The 24,123-nt window shown below is 45.6% G+C and overlaps 1 protein-coding gene across 1 annotated transcript; it reads right to left on the reverse strand.

Annotated features, from left to right (window-relative positions):
* Positions 1-1,590: 1,590 nt before the first annotated feature.
* Positions 1,591-11,307, reverse strand: LOC136577877 (UDP-glucuronosyltransferase 1A1-like). Its single transcript, XM_066577797.1, has 2 exons — positions 10,570-11,307; positions 1,591-1,722 (listed from the first exon to the last, which is right to left on the reverse strand). Exons 1-2 carry the CDS (start codon positions 11,305-11,307, stop codon positions 1,591-1,593), a joined length of 870 nt encoding a protein of 289 aa, XP_066433894.1.
* Positions 11,308-24,123: the final 12,816 nt, after the last annotated feature.

Here is a 24,123-nt window from a genome sequence, read left to right on the forward strand (position 1 = left end):
ATCTTTTAATGGCTTTTTTTCAGTAACAGTATGGTGGTATTCTATCAATATGTGGTGGTAATGTGATCATGATGGGATGGTATTATTTGATATAATTTGGCCCTTATATAGTGTTATACTGATACTGTGCCATAAAAAGACATGGAACCAGAATAAGGTGCTTTAATGACCATGGTGAAAAGGCATATGAATGGTTACTAAGGGTCTAAGGGAGTTTTTAAACTGGGCAGCCCTAAACATATACTGCGAGTCCCGTCCAAAGGACACATTCCCGCACTTTGAAAGGAATTCCAGCTTATCCAGAGATGCTGAAAAATATTAAAAATATAATTTATTTCATAAATATTAAAAATCCATGGTGGTCAATTTTCACTTTTTAACCCCTTCCCGCTAGAGGACGTTCAGTTGCATCCTGCAGGGTCAGAGTATGTATGAAGAGAGATCGCGTGGCTATCTCTCATCATACATTGCGGGTTCAGGCTATTTATTACAGCCGACACCCGGTCGCAGCAGCTCCGATCAGCCACGCGATGGGTCCCATACACCCCCCCCCCCCCCCCCGTGCGCACGCGATGAGATCACAGGGAGTCATATGGGTGTCATGGCAGTCGGCGGACTTCTGAAAGGCCACAGGGCAGTATGCGTATCTAGCCTTCCCCGTGGGGTGGCTTGATAGATTGCCTGTTAGATAGCAGTATAATGTAATGCTATAGCATTATGTCATACTGCAGGAGCTATTAATGCATCGCTAGTTGTGGTCCCATAGGGGGGCTGAAAAAAAAAGTAAAATAAGAATAAGGTTTTACTAATTGTTGGGAAAAAAAAAAGTTTGAAAAAAACCTTTTTGCCATATTTACAATAAAAGAATCTAAATAATAAAACAAAAATACATTTTTGGTATCGCTGCGTCCGTAAAAGTCCACTCGATCAAAGAAATGCATTATTTACCGCGCACGATGAATGTTGTCAAAAAAAAAAAAGAAAGAATGCCAGAGATGTATATTTTTGGTCACCCTGTCTCTAAGAAAAATTGCAATAAAAAGCGATTGCATGAATTTATTTATGGAACCAACCAACGCAAACTACATGACGTCCTGCAATAAATGAGCCCTCGCAGAACTATGTTAATGGAAAAATTAAAAAGTTATTGCGTGCAGAAGATGGTGGCAGAAAATAATTAAAAAAATAAATGTCTTTGAAAAAAAATACAAGTAGTGCAGCAAAAAAAAATAAAAAAACTATATGTTATACAATAAAGTTATCATGTCATTTTTGTTGCAGCTTGTGCCACATAGAAACAAGATGAACCGAAGAATGGCAGAAGTTAGTTTTTTTTTTCATTTTACTCCACTTAGAATTTTTTAAAAGTTTATCACTACAAAAAACCAAGCCCTCATTCAGCTATGTCGATGGATAAATAAAGAAGCTACAATTTTTTAAAAGGGTGAAGGAAAAAACGAAAGCGGGGGGGGGGGGGGGAAGGACCGCGTCATTAAGGGGTTGATATTTATAAAATATCTCTGTTTTGCGTCTCTAGATGAGCTGGAATTCCTTTCAAAGATGCTTGATTATCTGGATAATCAAATAAGTCTATGCTCTCCTGTGGATCTGGGCTGGACTGGTGGGCTGGTTCCTTTCATTTCTTTGCACAGTCCCCTCCCTGCCCCTCCCTGCTTGTTCAAGTACCGCCTGGCTGAAGATTTGAGGCAATTTGGTCATAATCTGGAGCATAGGATTTATGCTTTAATTAAGATTTAAATGCCTAACAATTCCCCTAATCCAAAATGTATTTTCTGATCCTTTAGGAGACAAATTAAAGCACAAAAAATGTAAGTCAAAATTATAAAGCAAAATAAGTATAAATCCTTATAATTACTGTCCTTCACTTAGACCATTTTGGAACATAGTGTTCTCCACCTACACAAAAGTTACCAGACAATCTATTACAGCGTCCCTCAGATTGCCCTGCTCTTCATCCTCCCAGGATCTATCTCCTCAATAAATAAGGATATCTTACGTCATTTCTTAACTGCAGAACGTACTGTTATTACTCCACAAACAATAGTCCGTTTATATTCACTCGCAGCACACCTCTGGATATTTAAACCGGTCAAACAGAGACCACCAGGTCCATGGAATGCACGCCGCAAAAGAGGTCAGAGCCAAAAACCCCAAATCGTCAATCCAATTTACCACAAGTAGCGAGACAGCATCCCAGGCGTCTTTCAGCAAAAAAGTGACATTATATGGAGGAATAAATTGTCGCTTTTTTGCTGAAAGACGCCTGGGATGCTGTCTCGCTACTTGTGGTAAATTGGATTACTCCACAAACAGCCACTGCCTTACAATAGATCTAGGAATTACATGGGATCATGACTAGAGATGAGCGAATGTACTCGTCCGAGCTTGATATTCGTGCGAATATTAGGGTGTTCGGGATGCTCGTTACTCGTAACGAGTACCACGCGGTGTTCCGGTTACTTTCAGTTTCCTCTCTGAGACGTTAGCGCGCTTTACTGGCCATTTGAAAGACAGGGAAGGCATTACAACTTCCCCCTGTGACATTCAAGCCCTATACCACCCCCCTGCTGTGAGTGGCTGGGGCGATCAGATGTCACCCGAGTATAAAAATCGGCCCCTCCCGCGGCTCGCCACACATGCCTTGTGAGTTAGCTGAGGGACAGTGGTATCGTGCTGGAGCTGCTGTAGGGAGAGTGTTAGGAGTTAGTGTAGGCTTCAAGAACCCCAACGGTCCTTCTCAGGGCCACATCTAATAGTGTGCAGTACTGTGTTAGCACTGTATTTTTTTTTTTCAAAATTGGATCTGCAGAGCATTGCGCCCTGCAATAGGGACAGAAGTGGTGGTTAGGCATGGAGAGTGTTAGCAGTGAGTGTAGGCTTCAAGAACCCCAACGGTCCTTTCTAGGGCCACATCTATCCATGTGCAGTACTGTCCAGGCTGCTGTTAGCAGTGTTGCATTTTTTTTTTTCTTCTCAAAACCGGCTGTGCAGAACATTGCACCCGGCATTAATACTACAGGGATAGAATTGTGTAGGCAGGGCCAGAAGACATACATTATTCATTGAATAGACGCAGTGTGGCTTGTCCTTTGAAAAACAAGGGAAAAAATTCTATTTCGCCTGCCTCTGACAGTCCTCAGGGCTCTGGGTACGTGTGTGCTGCGTGCAGAACGTTAAAAAAAATCAGACGCAGCCAGCTACGTTTTACTGCAGGCTTGCGCCAATTTTTTTCCTGCATGGGAAATCCCTGATCTGCTGTAGCGTATAACTTTGCATCACTGCAGTTCTCTGACACATTTGCAGGGCCACAACACAGTTATTAAACTTAGTAGTATTCATTGAATATACGCAGTGTGGCTTGTCCTTTGAAAAACAAGGGAAAAAATTCTATTTTGGCTGCAGGCTTGCGCCAATTTTTTTCCTGCATGGGAAATCCCTGATCTGCTGTAGCGAATAACTTTGCATCACTGCAGTTCTCTGACACATTTGCAGGGCCACAACACAGTTATTAAACTTAGTAGTATTCATTGAATACACGCAGTGTGGCTTGTCCTTTGAAAAACAAGGGAAAAAATTCTATTTTGGCTGCAGGCTTGTGCCAATTTTTTTCCTGCATGGGAAATCCCTGATCTGCTGTAGCGAATAACTTTGCATCACTGCAGTTCTGTGACACATTTGCAGGGCCACAACACAGTTATTAAACTTAGTAGTATTCATTGAATACACGCAGTGTGGCTTGTCCTTTGAAAAACAAGGGAAAAAATTCTATTTTGGCTGCAGGCTTGCGCCAATTTCTTTCCTGGCTTGGAAATCACTGGTAATACAGCATGCTGAGGGGTAGGGGTAGGCCTAGAGGACGTGGACGCGGCCGAGGACGCGTAGGCCCAAGTGAGGGTGTGGGCACAGGCCGAGCTCCTGATCCAGGTGTGTCGCAGCCGACTGCTGCGCGATTAGGAGAGAGGCACGTTTCTGGCGTCCCCACATTCATCGCCCAATTAATGGGTCCACGCGGGAGACCTTTATTAGAAAATGAGCAGTGTGAGCAGGTCCTGTCATGGATGGCAGAAAGTGCTTCGAGCAAGCTATCATCCACTCACAGTTCTGCGCCGTCCAGTGCTGCAAATCCGAATCCTCTGTCTGCTGCTCCTCCTTCCTCCCAGCCTCCTCACTCCACTACAATGACACATGCTCAGGAGCGGGAAGACTCCCAGGAACTGTTCTCGGGCCCCTGCTCAGATTGGGCAGCAGTGGTTCCTCTCCCACCAGAGGAGTTTATCGTCACTGATGCACAACCATTGGAAAGTTCCCGGGGTCCGGGGGATGAGGCTGGGGACTTCTGGCAACTGTCTCAAGACCTTTCAGTGGGTGAGGAGGACGATGACGATGAGACACAGTTGTCTTGCAGTGAGGTAGTAGTAAGGGCAGTAAGTCCGAGGGAGGAGCGCACAGAGGATTCGGAGGAAGAGCAGCAGGACGATGAGGTGACTGACCCCACCTGGTGTGCAACGCCTACCCAGGACAGGTCTTCAGAGGGGCAGGCAAGGGCAGCAGCAGGGCAGGTTGCAAGAGGCAGTGTGGTGGCCAGGGGTGGAGGCAGGGCCAGACCGAATAATCCACCAACGGTTTCCCAAAGCGCACCCTCGCGCCATGCCACCCTGCAGAGGCCGAGATGCTCTAAGGTCTGGCAGTTTTTCACAGAGACGCCTGACGACCGACGAACAGTGGTGTGCAACCTTTGTCGCGCCAAGATCAGCCGGGGAGCCACCACCAACAGCCTCACCACCACCAGCATGCGCAGACATATGATGGCCAAGCACCGCACAAGGTGGGACGAAGGCCGTTCACCGCCTCCGGTTTGCACCGCTGCCTCTCCCCCTGTGCCCCAACCTGCCACTGAGATCCAACCCCCCTCTCAGGACACAGGCACTACCGTCTCCTGGCCTGCACCCACACCCTCACCTCCACTGTCCTCGGCCCCATCCACCAATGTCTCGCACCGCACAGTCCAGCCGTCGCTAGCGCAAGTGTTGGAGCGCAAGCGCAAGTACGCCGCCACGCACCCGCACGCTCAATCGTTAACCGTCCACATAGCCAAATTTATCAGCCTTGAGATGCTGCCGTATAGGGGTGTGGAAACGGAGGCTTTCAAAGCTATGATGGCGGCGGCGGCCCCGCGCTACTCAGTTCCCAGTCGCCACTACTTTTCCCGATGCGCCGTCCCAGCCCTGCACGACCACGTCTCCCGCAACATTGTACGCGCCCTCACCAATGCGGTTAGTGGCAAGGTCCACTTAACTACGGACACGTGGACAAGCACAGGCGGGCAGGGCCACTACATCTCCCTGACGGCACATTGGGTGAATTTAGTGGAGGCTGGGACAGAGTCAGAGCCTGGGACCGCTCACGTCCTACCCACCCCCAGAATTGCGGGCCCCAGCTCGGTGGTGGTATGTTCGGCGGTGTATGCTTCCTCCACTAAAGCACCCTCCTCCTCCTCCTCCTCCTCAACCTCTGTCTCGCAATCTAGATGTGTCAGCAGCAGCAGGACGTCGCCAGCAGTCGGTGTCGCGCGGCGTGGCAGCACAGCGGTGGGCAAGCGTCAGCAGGCCGTGCTGAAACTACTCAGCTTAGGAGATAGGAGGCACACGGCCCACGAACTGCTGCAGGGTCTGACAGAGCAGACGGACCGTTGGCTTGCGCCGCTGAGCCTCCAACCGGGCATGGTCGTGTGTGACAACGGCTGTAACCTGGTGGCGGCTCTGCAGCTCGGCAGCCTCACGCACGTGCCATGCCTGGCCCACGTCTTTAATTTGGTGGTTCAGCGCTTTCTGAAAAGCTACCCACGCTTGTCAGCCCTGCTCGTAAAGGTGCGCCGGCTCTGCGCACATTTCCGCAAGTCCCACACGGACGCTGCCACCCTGCGCACCCTGCAACATCGGTTTAATCTGCCAGTGCACCGACTGCTGTGCGACGTGCCCACACGGTGGAACTCTACGCTCCACATGTTGGCTAGGCTCTATGAGCAGCGTAGAGCTATAGTGGAATACCAACTCCAACATGGGCGGCGCAGTGGGAGTCAGCCTCCTCAATTCTTTTCAGAAGAGTGGGCCTGGTTGGCAGACATCTGCCAGGTCCTTCGAAACTTTGAGCAGTCTACCCAGGTGGTGAGCGGCGATGCTGCAATCATTAGCGTCACCATTCCTCTGCTATGCATCTTGAGAAGTTCCCTGCAAACCATAAAGGCAGCCGCTTTGCGCTCGGAAACAGAGCCGGGGGAAGACAGTATGTCGCTGGATAGTCAGAGCACCCTCCTGTCTATATCTCAGCGCGTTCAGGAGGAGCATGAGGAGGATGAGGAGGAGGGGAAGAGACAGCTTGGCCCACTGCTGACGATACCCATGCTGCTTGCCTGTCATCATTTCAGCGTGTACGGCCTGAGGAGGAGGAGGAGGAGGAGGAGGAGGATCCTGAAAGTGATCTTCCTAGTGCGGAGAGCCATGTGTTGCGTACAGGTACCCTGGCACACATGGCTGACTTCATGTTAGGATGCCTTTCTCGTGACCCTCGCGTTACACGCATTCTGGCCACTACGGATTACTGGGTGTACACACTGCTCGACCCACGCTATAAGGAGAACCTTCCCACTCTCATTCCCGAAGAGGAAAGGCGTTCGAGAGTGTTGCTATACCACAGGACCCTGGCGGACAAGCTGATGGTAAAATTCCCATCCGACAGCGCTAGTGGCAGAAGGCGCAGTTCCGATGGCCAGGTAGCAGGGGAGGTGCGGAGATCGAGCAGCATGTACAGCCCAGGCAGTGCAACAGTCTTTAAGGGCCTGGACAGCTTTATGGCTCCCCACCAAGACTGTGTCACCGCTCCCCAGTCAAGGCTGAGTCGGCGGGAGCACTGTAAAAGGATGGTGAGGGAGTACGTAGCCGATCGCACGACCGTCCTCCGTGACACCTCTGCCACCTACAACTACTGGGTGTCATAGCTGGACACGTGGCCTGAACTAGCGCTGTATGCCCTGGAGGTGCTTGCTTGTCCTGCGGCTAGCGTCTTGTCGGAAAGGGTGTTTAGTGCGGCTGGGGGAATCATCACACATAAGCGTACCCGCCTGTCAACCGACAGTGCCGACAGGCTAACACTCATCAAGATGAACAAAGCCTGGATTTCCCCAGACTTCTCTTCTCCACCAGCGGACAGCAGCGATACGTAAGCAATACGTAGGCTGCACCCGCGGATGGAAGCTACGTTCTCTCTCACCATCCAAAACGGGGACATTTCTGCTTCATCAATCTGTGTCTAATATTCCTCCTCCTCCTCCTGCTCCTCCTCCTGAAACCTCACGTAATCACGCTGAACGGGCAATTTTTCTTAGGGCCACAAGGCTCACTCATCTAATTTTTCTAAACAATTTTTATATGTTTCAATGCTCTTAAAAGCGTTGAAACTTTAACTTGAACCAATTTTTAGTTAAACTGGGCTGCCTCCAGGCCTAGTTACCACTTAAGCCACATTAATCAAAGCGATTAATGGGTTTCACCTGCCATCTTGGTTGGGCATGGCCAATTTTTACTGAGGTACATTAGTACTGTTGGTACACCAATGTTTTGGGGCCCTCACCTACAGTGTAATCATAGCAATTTGTATGTTCTTCGCCTGCACTCATGGTACAGAAGTGTGTGTGGGGTTGGCCTACACTTTAGCTACATAAATGTAACTTGGGCCTTGGCTATACTGCAGCTACTGGAATGGAACTAAGACTGCGCTCCCACTATACTGCTGCTTCGGAATTGTTCCTGGGGCCTGTGTAGGCTGCTACAATGACTTAAATGGAACTAAGACTATGCTCCTCCTATACTGCTGCTTCGGAATTGTTCCTGGGGCCTGTGTAGGCTGCTACTATTACTGAAATGGAACGAAGACTGCGCTCCCACTATACTGCTGCTTCGGAATTGTTACTGGGGCCTGTGTAGGCTGCTACTATTACTGAAATGGAACTAAGACTGTGCTCTCCCTATAATGCTGCTAGTGATATGTTAGTGGGGCCTGTCGCTAATGCTACGGCTGAAATGTTACTAATTCTGGGCTCTGCCTATACCGCTGCTAATGGTATGTCTCTGGGGTGTGGAAACAGAGGCTTCCCAAAGACATGATGGCGGCGAGGCCATTTCCCACCAACGCTGTTACTGTTAAGGTGCATATAACCACGGACACGTGGAGAGGACACGTAGTGCCTCCAAAACATCCCCCGCCACGGCCCACTTAATCCTGGCCACATTCCGAAAACCAACAAAATAAAACCGTGCTACTAGGTCCGCAGTCACCACCACATTACCACCAACGCGGTTACTGTTAAGGTACATATTACCAGTCTGACTGGGGCATGCAGTGTTGGCCGGAGCCCACCTGCATTAAGCATGACATTACTACCTCAGCTGTGTTGGGCAATGCAATGGGATATTTCTATGTACCGCCGGTGGCTTCCTGGCACCCACCCATGCTGTGGGTCCACAGGGAATTATAAATGCATCTGTTTCCACTTGTAAAGAACCCCAGTCTGACTGGGGCATGCAGTGTGGGCCGAAGCCCACCTGCATTAAGCACGACATTACTACCTCAGCTGTGTTGGGCAATGCAATGGGATATTTCTATGTACCGCCAGTGGCTTCCTGGCACCCACCCATGCTGTGGGTCCACAGGGAATTATAAATGCATCTGTTTCCACTTGTAAAGAACCCCAGTCTGACTGGGGCATGCAGTGTGGGCCGAAGCCCACCTGCATTAAGCACGACATTACTACCTCAGCTGTGTTGGGCAATGCAATGGGATATTTTTGTGTATCGCCGGTGGGTTCCAGGGAGCCACCCATGCTGTCGGTCGACAGGGACTTCACAATAGGGAGTTGTACCTGCCTGTGTCTATGAATTAAAAAGCCCGGTCTGACTGGGGCATGCAGAGAAACCTTGACAGAATGAATAGTGTGTGGCACATAGGTTCCCCATTGCTATGCCCACGTGTGCAGCTCCTGATGGCGGTGGCACAGGATTCTATTTCTCATTGCTTCTGTACAGCATTGTGGGCTATCGCCCCGCCCCTTTTAAAGAGGGTCGCTGCCTAGCCGTGCCAACCCTCTGCAGTGTGTGCCTGCAGTTCCTCCTCATGGCAGACGCACTTATAAATAGACATGAGGGTGGTGTGGCATGAGGGCAGCTGAAGGCTGCGCAGGGACACTTTGGTGTGCGCTGTGGGGGGGAGGGGGGGGGGGCGGTTGGGCAGCATGTAACCCAGGAGAAGTGGCAGTGGAGTGTCATGCAGGCAGTGATTGTGCTTTGTTGGAGGTAGTGTGGTGCTTAGCAAAGGTATGCCATGCTAATGAGGGCTTTTCAGAAGTAACATTTTTTGGGAGGGGGGGGGCCCACTCTTGCCGCTATTGTGGCTTAATAGTGGGACCTGTGAACTTGAGATGCAGCCCAACATGTAGCCCCTCGCCTGCCCTATCCGTTGCTGTGTCGTTCCCATCACTTTCTTGAATTGCCCAGATTTTCACACAAGGAAACCTTAGCGAGCATCGGCGAAATACAAAAATGCTCGGGTCACCCATTGACTTCAATGGGGTTCGTTACTCGAAACGAACCCTCGAGCATCGCGAAAAGTTCGTCCCGAGTAACGAGCACCCGAGCATTTTGGTGCTCGCTCATCTCTATTACTTAATTATAATAACTACAGTAAAACTGATCCAAAAATCAGGAAAAGTGAAAGATAAAATTGTTGATTCTATAAGTTCTTGGGGATTTTTGCCATCCTATAACAATATAAGGTAAAAATTAACGAATCACAAAATCAAAAGGAGAAATGTATAAAATATGTTTTAAATTACATTAGAAAATGTTAAGGTTACCGTTTCCATACATTTATGGCCTCCTGCACACAGGCCGAAATTCCACGGCGGGATTTTCCGCAGAATTTCCACCTGTGGAAGCTGCCATAGGATTGTGTTAGCAAACAAAATCCTAGGCAGACGGCCACGATTTGTCCACGCGAAATCTCGCGCGGCAAACAAATCGCGGCATGCTCTATTTCTGTGCGGGGCTCGCTCCCCGGCCGCCGGCTTCGGTCTGCACATGCACCGACTGCCCGGCAGCTGGCACATCACATCAAACAGCCGGAGCCGCGGAAGTAGGTGAGTACGCGCTGGTCCCTGCAGGGGCGCGGGCCGGGTCCCGCTGCGAGAATTCTCGCAGCTGGATACGACCTGGCTGTCAGCAGCTAGCCTATATGGTCCTGAGAGACCTTTGTGCTCTTGCTTATTTTATAATATTCGCAAAACATTAATAAAAACGGATTAAACATAAACACATGAAGACACATCTAGACATAAAGATTCTATTTTCAATTTTCTCTATATGATTTAAGCATCACAGAAACTAAAAATTTTAGACTGTATGTATATTTCTGGTAATACTAATATCGTAATACAGTATATATAAAAAAGTACTTATAAACAAATCTCCCAACACTTTGTGTATCTATAATAAGCCTTACTCTGGGTAGATGTTTTCCTGGTTTACAGTTGATGCCTCCAATGAACACCATGTTGGGCATTACAGGTCTAGGGAATTCAAAGACAAAATCATATCGCAACAGCCAGATAGAAGTTCTGCTGAGAAGCTCCACAACGGTGACCTCTTTCTTCAAGAAATTGGATGCCATTTGCAGCCATGGCAAATATGTATGTCCACAATAGAAATGCTCCAGCATTCTGACTAGAACATTCTTCACTCGCTGGGCAAATGTCATCTTGTCTGAGTACTGAGTAAAAATTCTAGGCACATACGAAAAAGGATTTGGACACTGTGCACTGATATAGTCAAGAGTACAAGGCATCCCTCTTAAAAAATTCACATTGGGCACATTAAGATGTTCAGCTACTATCATGCCACAAAGTGTAAAGGGATCGGTTAGTACAACATCGAACTTCTCATCCTTCAGATTCTGCATTAATTCTGTATTAGATAATAAGGCTTCGCAAATTTCACGAAATATTTTAAATGTCTTTTGCATCAAATGATACATTGTAATAGTAACACCAGGGAAGTTAGGTGGCTTAAAATGATCACTTCCATAGTTTTCTATGCTTGATACTAAATCTTCTTTGCTGTATGGACAAGAAAATGTCTTGGTAGTATAGAGATCGCCAGAATCAATGCTTAAGCTGCCTTCAGCCGTTAAAACCACAACGTTATGTCCATTCTGTGTCAATCTCTCTACCACAGGACGCATGCTGAGCCAGTGACTTCCATCCATAGGAACAACAAGCAGCTTACCCCCAGTAGCTTGTCCAAAAATGCATAACATGATCATCAGGGCTGCAGACCTAGATAATAATAGTAGCATCATCGCTGCAGGGAATCAATTAGTTATTTTCCAAATATATTAGGGCTAATTTACCATGATGGCCTGCTTTATAAAGTGGGTTGGCTTGGAAATTGGTCAAGCAAAGTTGTACATTAACCAACTTACTGTTTATCTTTTATGTTTAACCTGTTTAATTGAGGTTTCACAATTCAAAGCCAAATAGCAAATAAACAGTGTTTACGTACATAGAGTCTGTTCTTCAGTTTACATTTCACTTTTCTTAGATTAATTTGTTTTAACTGTATAAACAATCTAGCTTAAGTCTTACTAAGTTTTATCATTAACGTGCTAATTGCTTGTTAAAGGGGTTGTCTCGCGAAATCAAGTGGGGTTATACACTTCTGTATGGCCATATTAATGCACTTTGTAATATACATCGTGCATTAAATATGAGCCATACAGAAGTTATTCACTTACCTGCTCCGTTGCTAGCGTCCCCGTCGCCATGGTTCCGTCTAATTTCAGTGTCTTCTTGCTTTTTTAGACGCGCAGATGGGTCTTCTCCCTTCGGCTCGGCAGTATTGGCGTTTTGGCTCCGCCCCCTTGTACGCGTAATCGCGTAGCTCCGCCCCGTCACATACCGATTCCAGCCAATCAGGAGGCTGGAACTGGCACACGTCATGGGGCGGAGGTACGCGATGACGCGTACAAGGGGGCGGAGCCAAAACGCCAATACTGCCGAGCCGAAGGGAGAAGACCCATCTGCGCAAGCGCGTCTAAAAAAGCAAGAAGACACCGAAATTAGACGGAACCATGGCGACGGGGATGCTAGCAACGGAGCAGGTAAGTGAATAACTTCTGTATGGCTCATATTTAATGCACGATGTATATTACAAAGTGCATTAATATGGCCATACAGAAGTGTATAACCCCACTTGATTTCGCGAGACAACCCCTTTAATTCTCTGTCTTTCACTGAGATAGAAAGGAAAGGGAGAAGGAGAAAGAGCGAGAAATGTCTTAGGATAGGGAGAAGGAGGGAGGGGGTCATGAGAGGGGGGAGCCGCCGAAGGCTCTGGAGGGGGAGGGTATGGGGTGGTTAAGTCTGCACGGCAACTATCACTCACTTGAGGCTGTCATCGGGGGTGAAGTTCCATAGTTGTTGTATTCAGGTCGGTACTACTCCTCTAGTTAACCATTGATTAAATTTGTCCGAGGAGCGGAAACTTATCCATGTTGCCCAGGTGGCGTAATAATTGGAGAATTTAGCTTCGTCCCTCGCCCTTAGTTCCTCCATGTATTTAATATCGTCCATAGCTTTTACCCACCTTAATCGTGTAGGGGTCTCCGTTGTGTTCCACAGTTGCGGTATCACCTGCCTCGTTGCTAGAAGGAAGAATTTGAGGACCCCTTTCTTAATCGAGGCGACTGGTCCTGGGATGATGGAGAGGAGGGCCATCTCTGGAGAAAATGAGATCTCTGCCATAGTGAGGGCATTGTATAGGGCATTGACTTCCCTCCACAGAGGGGACACCAGGGGGCAGGACCACCAGATGTGGATCATTGACCCTAAGTCATTGAGGCATCTCCAGCAGTTGCTGCTGACATTGGAGTACATCTTGGCCAGGCGTCCCGGGGTACAGTACCATCTGGACAAGATTTTGTAGTTTAGTTCATGGTGCCTACCTGAAACAGACATCTTGTGGGTCATGGTATAAGATTTGGCCCAGTCACTGTCTTCTAGATGCTGGCTCAGCTCCCTCTCCCACTTCCCCCTGTAGCCCAACCCACCGTCTGGCGCATCCCCGGCCACCAAAATGCCATAAACCGTGGAGATCTCCCCTCTCCGATCAGGTGATGTGGCGCACATCTCTTTAAAGGGGGTGGGCTGACGGGTCACCTCCGAGAACTGGCCCTGAACTTGTATAAAGTGGTTTAGCTGAAGGTGTTGGAACCACGCACCGGCTACCTGATTCCCCTCCCCCAGTAGTGCCTCCAATGGTTTAATTCCATCTGTTGTCGTTACGTCTTTGATTCTAGGGACTGGTGTCTCTAGCCTGTCAAGCAGGGGTAAGCCCCATGCGCCCAGTGGGAAGTCCGGGTTTCCCACTAGGGGTGTCCAGGGGCCTGGTATCGATATCAGTCCTGTTTTTGCTGCGAAGCAATCCCACTGTTTCAGGATGATCCCCAAGAGTGGGGAGACCGTAACCCCCCGTCGCCCAAGGCTACCCTTTAGCCAAAACAAGCCCTGCGCGTTGAAGGGGGCTGAGTCTTGTTCGAGCTCATCCCACCGCTTGGTGGTTCTTCTGAGCATTAGGTCTAATATGCATTTACCTATTGTCACCCTATGATACTTTGCAAGGTCCGGGAGGCCCGTCCCCCCCGCTTCTTTTTGGGTTAGGATTTTGTAGCTCACTCTGGGCCTTGCTCCATTCCATACAAATTTGACCAGTGCTCTTCTGAGTCACGTGAAAAAGGTTTTGGGTATCTGTATCGGTAAGGTCTGGAACAAGTAGAGGAATCTAGGAAGGGCGTTCATTTTTATTGTATTAATCCTGTCGAACCACGATGTAGAGAGAATTTGTTTACCAAGAAGAAGACTATCAGATTCCGTGTAGTAGTCTGGACCCAGGAGAAATACAAATTATACCAGCAGTATCAAGTGATTTCTAATTTATTTTTAGGGTGGTCAAAGAGTATATACTATAAATGACATCACAGCAAAAGTTTATACCTCCAAGGTGAATAAGGATACATGATAGGCTAAAATAAAAGTGATTAACATAAGTTACACCTCCTTAAGTGTATCTATTACATACAATAAGACCGTCATAAATTCAGGAGAAAGGAAGGCCTGGGAAGGTGCCCTACAGTCTAGTCACTTCTCCCTGTTTATGTTATTCTATAAACATACATGAGTGATTTAGTAGACTGTCTTATCTTCTAATCTTTCTTCCTCAGAAGACATGCAGGCCTATAGAAGAGTTTGGTTTAACTCCTTCACTACTCATACCAGTATCAGGCTCTACAATGAAATATAGAATAATTAACTGATACATTGATCTACAATTTTCTTAACATTCCCCACTTTAGATCAATATGTCAACACAGTAAATACACATATATAATGACTCTACCACAGACCCCCTGGCTACGGCCCGAAGCTTTATTACCAGGAGGTCTGGGTTCACACTTCAATACTAAGTATGTAATTATTTCATATAAAAGTATTACATTGATGCATATATATATATGAAGTCATTCCACTAATTGTACCCAAAATTAGGCCCGCTCCCCAAGAGAAGCTTGGCCTTGATTTATTATCCAATTGATGTTCCTTTCTTCATATATAAATGATTGTCCATCATGATATAAAATCTTACTTATCGAAATGTCCATTAGTTATTTAGAGCGATCCTCCGGTACAATTAGAACACACTGGAATCAAAATGTCACACTTCAAAATCATCAAAGTAAAATGGCGCTTTCTTTGTAGAACTTTTAACCATCACTTGTCATACGGAGGTGGTCACCTGACCCAGTAAGGCATCTTGTTCTTCGTCATCTTGTATATTTTGAAACATAGTTTTGGTGATGGAAGTGTTAATAAGGTTTTGTAACAGTCCTCGGATACATGGAATACAGCAGCAACCGCAGAGTACTAGAATGGAGGCAAATACTGACATAGAGACTAATGTGGAGTATATGACTTGTGACCAATGTCCGAACAAGTTTTCCAACCAGTCTGTGAATGGATTGTCTATACCAGAGTTCTCAGCTAGTTCATTTGACAATGCATTTAACCCTTCCAGTGCTCGAGTAACACTACCATCTGGTGCAGTGTTATTAGGAATGAAAGTACAACAATATCCTCCAATCATTTTACAAACTCCTCCTTTTTCTGCTAGCAACATATCAAGAGCCATTCTATTTTGCCATGCAATGAGTGAGGTAGGTCCTAATTGTTCCGCTAGGCCCTTGATTGCATCTCTTGTATAATTAACAAATCTCTGTTGGTTATAATATATATAATTAATCCAGTCTACATTTTTATTCACTGTTACCCACCATGCAAGAAGAGACTCAAACCCCGCAGCTATCTGATTCCTTGCCTTATACTTGTCCGGTACCCCCCTTGGGACCCCGATGGTGTCAATGTAAACATTGGCGTCAAAGGAACCTTTGGGAGAGGTGTCCCTAGTTCTCCGGACACGGCCCTTGCTGTTGTCCTCGGAGGTCATGAGGTACACAGGCATTATCAGTTGAACCAAAGCACAATCCCCGTTGGGACCTGTACCTGGCACCTGTTTTAAACGCCTGTCCCCACACAACCACCACACGTCTGCACGTGCTCTCTGTAGCTCAGGCCATATCCCAGAAAATAGCGTGCCCTTTACAGTTATCCTCTCTGCACAGTATCCTTTAGGCAGTCTCCCGTAGTCTGCCTCGGTCCCATTACCAGGTAATGCGAAGCAAGTATAATTCCCAGGATAAGAAACAACGGCAGGTGGTATTTGGTCCCCGCTCACAGGTGGAAACAGCAAACTCAATGTATAACATGGATCACTTATCTGTGGGGTGTAGGTAGAATTGAAAAGCTTAATCATACATTTTAAACCTTCAGGATCAGTAGCATTACTGAGTGGAAAAGGTATTGTGCCCAAGTGTGGTCTGGCTGTGGCACAAATGATACAATTTTCTTTTCTCAAACTATGTGCAGTGTATCTTAACCATTCCAACCATTTATTCTTTTCCTCATATCCCACTTCTAAAGCTAACTGGTCTTCCATTGTGAGATTTGTAAACCTTATAGTGTCACCGAAATCTTCAACCATTGTGTCACTCTGTGTTTTAGTTACTTCCATATATTTTGTTTTATTTTGAATTACTTGTATAAAGAAATGTCCTATTGGATTTATTCCAGATACCCATGCACCTATAGCAAACAACCTTTGGTCTTTTAAGATAGGGTTTTGCAGTGTGATTAACAATTGATTACAATCTTTGCTATGTGTGCATGGGGAGTTTACTGCCTTTATTACAGATAATCTTTTCTTTAAGCTTTGTGCATCTCTCCTTGACATTTTATAACCCCAATCCTGGGCCGCAGTGGTCCACAAGGCTTGAGACCAACCTGTACATTCAGTTCCAATATCAAGAAAACAAATATATTTGTCTGCCCAGGTAAGTTTCTTTGCTGCAGTGTGATCCCCACAGCTCATCAACTGACACATGTCTACCAGTATGGTGCTTGTCACTCCTTCTATAAACGTTAAATTCAGAGCTCTACCAGTATCTTCCATTGTGTAGGATCAGGGTAAATATGATGATGACCTCTGACAATTTCAGGGGTGTCATCAATAGCATTCCCCAGACTCACCAATACACCAAAAAGAAATGCTATTCCTGCCATTTTGTCTTTACCGAGGAGGCCTTTGGGGAAAGGGGTGTGGATTTCTTCACCGGTTTGAGACGAGGACCACCTAATGTGGCCCCCCCCTTTGTAGTGGGCTTTTAAACCAGAACCTCCTCAGCACACTGTCCCTGCCCTGCCTGTGTTACCTTTTTACAGTGAGATTGGTGAATCCAGGTTTGCCGTTCAGCAATCTTTATTGCTGTGGGGGTGGTGAGGAGTACTTGGTAAGGTCCTTCCCACTTTGGGGTCTTCCAGCTCTTTTTCTTTATAACTTTGATTAGGACCCAATCACCTGGTATTATTTTCTCGTCCCATTGTACTGGTTCTTCTGGAACAGAATTGGAAAGAATGATTTCTTTAGATTGCAATAATTTAGCCATGTATTCTGCAAGAGTCCTATCTGCTTCTTCATCCCCCCTTACTATATTAAGTTGAGGTATTTTAAATGGTTTACCATACATTATTTCAAATGGACTTAAACCTTCCTTAGTGGGGGTAATATGCATACTAAGTACTGCTAGAGGTAAGCAATATATCCAATTCCTTCCCGTCTGCTCCATGGCTTTCTTAAGTTTATTTTTAAGTATACCATTATGTCTTTCTACCAATCCTGCTGATTGAGGATGGTAGGCACAGTGATGTTTCAACTCTATATTTAATACTTCTCCTAGCTTGGAGATGACTTCGTTCACAAAATGGGCTCCATTGTCACTATAAATCCTCTCTGGTACTCCAAACCTAGGTATTATTTCCCTTAATAATGCTTTAGCCACTGTGGCTGCGTCTGACTGACCCGTGGGAAACACTTCTATCCACTTAGTTAAAGCATCTATAATAACTAAGCAGTATTTCTTACCTTCACATTTGTTTAATTCAATATAATCCATACAAATGTGCTGGAAGGGATACTGAGGTGTCGGAAAATGCCCCCTTCTTGGTCTTATATTCCCTTGTGCATTGTGTTTTGCACAGACAAGACAGGACAAACAAAAATTTTTTGAGTAATTTGTGAAGCCATACGCTGCGAATACTTTAGATATCAGTGCAACCATCCCTCCTGTTGAGACATGGCAGAGACCATGGCTCAATACTGCTGCATATCTGAATAGTGACTTAGGTAGGATGGGTTTATCGTCTGTGGAAACGTATAATCCATCCTTCTGTACAGCTCCTTTGTTTATCCAGTATTGTATCTCATTTTGTAGGGCATGTGTTTGCATATCTCTGAGTATTTGCATGTCTAGGGTTACAGTTTCTGGCATATACATTTGTTGTGTCTGTGAAGCTTCCTTTGCAGCCTCATCTGCTCTTCTGTTCCCTATAGAAATGGGATCTTGGTTGGACGTATGTGCTTGACATTTACAAATTGCTAGTTGTGCGGGTAGTTGTATAGCATCAAGTAATTGTAAAATCAAATCTTTATGGTTTATGTCTTTCCCTGTGGAGGTGACCATCCCCCTGTTTTTCCATTGTTGTGCAAACACGTGTACTGTAGAAAAGGCATATTGGCTATCAGTGTAAATAGTGACCTTCTTACCCTGTGCCCACTGACAGGCCTTAGTCAGAGCTACTAGTTCTGCTGCTTGTGCAGAGTAGTGCTTTGGCAAGGACCCAACTATTACAGTCTGTTCCAGTGTAACCACGGCATATCCGGTGGCGTTAGTGCCATCAGGGTTCTTCCTGGATGACCCATCTACAAAGAGAGTGTATTCAGCATCCATAAGAGGTATATCCTGTAGATCTGGTCTGGGTAAAACATTTTGCGCTATCTCCCCCAGACAGTTATGTGGAGTACCGTCTGAAGAAATAGGGAGTAAGGTAGATGGATTGAGTGTTGTGCATCTCTCAATTGTCAGATGTGGCTGTGAGAGCAGTAGTGTCATGCAGGAGAGATGTCTGGAAGGACTAAGATATGAGATCTTGTTTTGCAGGAGAATAACTGCAACAGCGTGTGGTACTTTCAGTGTAAGTGGGTGGAAGAGTACTATAGTGGCAGAAGATTTGATTGCTTCAGCTGCTGCTACTACTGCTTGTACACAGGGGGGGAGCGCACGGGCCACTGGATCTAATCTGCAAGAGTAGTATGCCAGCGGTCTCTGTTTCCCCCCCCCCCCCCCCCCCCCCGTGTTCCTGAGTTAACACAGAGGTCATATATCCTTCCCTTGAGTCAACAGTTTGCACAAAGGGCTTGCTGTAATTTGGGAGGCCCAAGACAGATGTGCCCACCAGAGTCTGTTTTAATGTAACAAAGGCTTCTTCAGAGGACCCATCCCACTGGATCTTATCAGCTGCAGCCAGAGGTTCATCATAGATGAGTCTGGTAAGAGGTGCTGTCAGAGATGCATAGTTTGGGATCCAGGCTCTGCAGAAGTTTGTCATTCCCAAAAAAGACATCATTTGTTTTTTTGTTTGTGGTTTTGGGACTTCCAGGATTGCTTTTTTTTCTGATGTCGTCTAAATGCCTACCTTCATGGGACAGATTATACCCCAAATATTTAACTGTTTGCTGACAATATTGGAGTTTCTTCCTATTTACTTTATGGCCTTGCTCATAGAGAAACCTCAAAAGTGCAATTGTGTCCTCCCTACAATTCTCCTCACTGTCTGCTGCCAGCAGTATGTCATCAACATACAGTAGTAGCTGACTACCTTTAGGAGGTTGGAACTGGGCTAAGTTTGCTGACATAGCCTGGGAGAAAATTGTAGGAGACTCACAATACCCCTGTGGTACCCTGGTAAAGGTATATCTTTTTCCCCTATACGTGAAAGCAAACCAAAATTGGTGATCAGGGTGTACAGGTATGCTAAAAAAAGCATTACTAATGTCCACAACAGTAAAATGAGTAGATTCTGGTCTGAGGTCATTAAGTAAGGTATGTGGATCTGGTACTGTGGGGGCTCTTGGAATTACGGCCTTATTAACTTGTTGTAAATCCTGCACCATCCTCCATCCCATGGATGGAGGAGCCTTTTTAACTGGGAACAGAGGTGTGTTACAGGGACTGTCTGGACATGGCACAATGACTCCTGCTTGTAACAGATCTTTGATTATAGGCTCTATGCCAAGTTCAGCTTCTGGTTTAAGGGGGTACTGTCTCTGATGTGGACGGAAGGTAGATCTAGGAGTAATAGTGACTGGTTCTACTCCCTTTATCAATCCAACATCAGCTGGCCCTTTTGACCACAGACTATCAGGCAACTGTTCAAGGTCAGTCTCCTGCACTGTAAGGTTTATGTGTCAGGGTAACAACGATCCTTCTGAAATCAAGGCTTCAGGATGTGCTACCAAAGTAGTTTGGACTATTTTTGCAAATGATTTTAACTTAGGATTTTCCCAGATGCCATCTGACCTCCGGATCCAATCCTTACTTTGTTTACAAGCACGTATAAATTGGCCTAGTTCTTTCCATTCTGCGTTTGGTGGTTTTGAGAGGGATATATGGGGGCTTAGTCCTTTGTATAGTGACTGCATGTGTTCACTAAGGATACATGAGGCTGCGGAAAATCCCTCTGTATCCCAGAATATCTGTTCCACTGTGATGGATGTGGGACTCTCTCTAAACAATTCCTTTTCATACGAGATATCCGGCCCTTGATAGAACCGGTACCACATAGTACAATGAAGATTTAGTTCTGGCTGAAACTCCACCCTGGCGGAAGGCGTTTTTTCACCAGGATGGCATTGCAGTGCTGTAATTACTTGTTTCTCTGCCTCCTTCATTATGTTATTCACTTCCCACCTACATTGCTCCACTGCTATCTTCAGTGTGTAGTATGTCTGCAGTTCTCCAGGGGCTGTTCTAACTTCAAATTTATTTCCCTTGGGGATAATAGAAATACCTAATTCCGTCATCATATCACGTCCTAATAAATTTACTGGACATATTCGAGACACTATAATCTGACATTTTACAGACTTATTTGTCTCTGGGTCCGTTATGATAACGGGTTCAGAGAGGGATTCCCTGTGGGTCCGGCCATTAACCCCTCTTACCATGATATGACTGTTACTGCATTTTACATCAGGTACATCATTGGGATGTATTAATGTCCTGGTCGCTCCTGAGTCCACCAGGAAAGTAATCATCCGCTCATTCACCTGGAGATCTATCTCAGGCAGAGTAGAAATTGCCAAGAGATCCTCCAAGTGTTGTACATCCACCTCTTCTAGTCATTTTTCCCATGGTGTCCGAGAGTATTCGTTCTCTGGACATCCTCGGGCAATATGACCAGATTTCCCACAATTCCAACACACAATTGAGTCCCTGAACGGCGCCCGACCTCTGCTTCTCCCTCTACCTCTACCTCCACGTCCTCTCGCTGTCCAATGACCTCTCTGACTTTCCTGAACCATCGTATCACATTCTTCTCCCTGTATAAAAACTCTCACTCTCTCACCCTTCTTTCCCTTTTCTTTGTAAATTTTTTCCGCATGTTTTGCATACTCCAAAACATCCTGCAATGATCCTGTTCTAAGGGTAACCATATGTTTCGTTATATAACCTCCTATTTCTTTCTTCACTCCACTTACAAACGCATTCTTTAACTGCTGATTATATGCAGCGTTCGGATCATCTCTCTCTTCCTGATTTCCCTCTGGTGCCTCTAGTCCACTATAGATGTCAAATACTTCCTTCAGTCTGTGATAATACTGATCTACATCCTCATCATCTCTCTGAGTACATCTATTTATTTCCACCCAATTCGTCCTTCTAGCCCACCTATTCCTACATCTTTGAATTAAATTGTTTGTTCTCTCTATTAAATCCTGATTATCATGTGGAAGGGGTCTACCATCTCCTCCCCTCCCATTCCAATTGCCTTCTACAGAACTCCAATCTGGCCCTAGAATTCTTCTAGCTGCTCTCTCTATTTCTTCCCCATTCAATTTATAGCTTCTCATTAACCCTCTGAATTGTTCATCAAACTGTCGGGGGTCTATTTTTGGATGCTTAATATGCTCTGTTGCTTTTACAACATCCTTCTCTGTCCATGGTCTGTATACTTCCATGGTGGCAGGATGTTGACCCCCCTGGCCATCATCTAGCCCACCCCGGGGGTTTGGGACATCAATCATACGGAAGACATCCTTACTCTGTTGCGCTACTCGTTGAATCATTTGTCTCTCACTCCTGCGGGGGCCCTGGGTTACAGGAATCTTGAGATTACTATCATCTAACGAGGAATCTATATGATGATTTGGCAATGGAGGAGCATTAGGTGTAGAATTTTGCCCATATGGGGGTGGTTGGGCACTATCCAAACCCCCATATGCAGCTACAGGGATAGGTGGCACAGTTTGTACAGGGCAGACTAAATGATCATCTTCTTTATCTACTAGAGGCATCATTTCAGTTTTTGCTGCATTGGATCTACTTTTTATCTGAGTATGGCGGGTTTGGGCTTCTTTTAACCAGGCTTCAGCAGCGGATAATCCGTATTTCTGCTGATCTTTAGTTGATTTTGTCCGTATTTTATCACATAATTCTTTACAACTAGTGACTTTCAATTTATTTTTAAATCCATATTTCTTTTCCCACTTGTCACAATATTTGACATAGTCAGGATCTAACTTGTGCATGTACTTCTTATCCCCTTCAAGGACTTCCTGTCGTTGGCAACAACAACATAGACATGCGCAGGAAAATGCCTTACAGTTTGTATTTCCCATTGTTAGTAATTATGTTCTTGGCGCCGATTTACAAGACAAACAACATAAAACAAGCCTCTGGCCACTAAAATATATAGTGAAAACGCAAAGGTCCCTTACCAGAATCGCTGCTTCGCTTTATACACGAAGACCCCCTTTCCGTTTCACCGAGTAGGGCCTGTGAACATCGAACACAATAAGGGACTTGTCCGAAAACAACCTGCACAGCGAGGTTGGTCCTTAATGTGTCCTAGAGGTCAATGCCCACGTATCGGATCCACTCATCTCAATCACTCACACATTCAATATAAGACAGCAATACAAATATTACAATATGTTAGTAGGCGGCCGCCCTCTTTGTATATTCTTAGTTATTCTATAACATAATATCAAGGAAAAAAGAAGTAGTAAGGAAATAATGAGTAAAGTTCCCTCAACACAAAACTTATCACAATGTTGTACTCTTGGCGACACCCATGTGTCGTTAGACGTCATTTAACCCCTTGTTTAACGTGCAGCACGGAGTGATTCTTTCCTGTAGCCTTCTCACAATGGCTATGGTCTCACATAGACTACTGCTATTGCCCCCTTGGCAACCAATTCGTCTATACTTCCTTCTCATTTACTATACACATTTTAAAATTGTCTAAGCAATGAAGAATACAGAAAAGGCAGAAAGATGAAGGAAAAAGGTATACAATCGGTATACTTACTACACGTTATCTGGAAGGCCTCTAAATTCTCAGGCTAGTTCGGAAAAACGTCACTGTTTCGGACAGGATGCCCAACTGGCCTCTAATGACGTCTAAGCAAGACGGAGGTCTTTTAGTGATCGGAGAGTACTTCAGACCCACCTGTTCAGTCAGTGTCCTGTCCCTCTGCAGTGAGAGTTTCCGGCTCGAAGGACCAAAAATGTAGAGAGAATTTGTTTACCAAGAAGAAGACTATCAGATTCCGTGTAGTAGTCTGGACCCAGGAGAAATACAAATTATACCAGCAGTATCAAGTGATTTCTAATTTATTTTTAGGGTGGTCAAAGAGTATATACTATAAATGACATCACAGCAAAAGTTTATACCTCCAAGGTGAATAAGGATACATGATAGGCTAAAATAAAAGTGATTAACATAAGTTACACCTCCTTAAGTGTATCTATTACATACAATAAGACCGTCATAAATTCAGGAGAAAGGAAGGCCTGGGAAGGTGCCCTACAGTCTAGTCACTTCTCCCTGTTTATGTTATTCTATAAACATACATGAGTGATTTAGTAGACTGTCTTATCTTCTAATCTTTCTTCCTCAGAAGACATGCAGGCCTATAGAAGAGTTTGGTTTAACTCCTTCACTACTCATACCAGTATCAGGCTCTACAATGAAATATAGAATAATTAACTGATACATTGATCTACAATTTTCTTAACACACGATAAGGTCAGGGGTCACCACCTCTCCAGGTCCCTCTCCAACGCCGGGCAGAGGGGCCTGTGGTTGATATCAAACAAATTGTCCAATTTAGCAGAGATGTTGACACCCAGGTATGTAATGTGGTCGTCTCTCCATTTCAGTGTGAGTCGGGATTTTAGGAGGGCTACTTCCGTGGGGGGGGGGGGATTTATGTTCAGGATTTCAGATTTGTTGACGTTTATTTTAAAGTTGCTTAGCTGGCTATATCT

The sequence above is a fragment of the Eleutherodactylus coqui genome, chromosome 8 (genome assembly GCF_035609145.1).
Source record: "Eleutherodactylus coqui strain aEleCoq1 chromosome 8, aEleCoq1.hap1, whole genome shotgun sequence".
Classification (NCBI taxonomy): domain Eukaryota; kingdom Metazoa; phylum Chordata; class Amphibia; order Anura; family Eleutherodactylidae; genus Eleutherodactylus; species Eleutherodactylus coqui.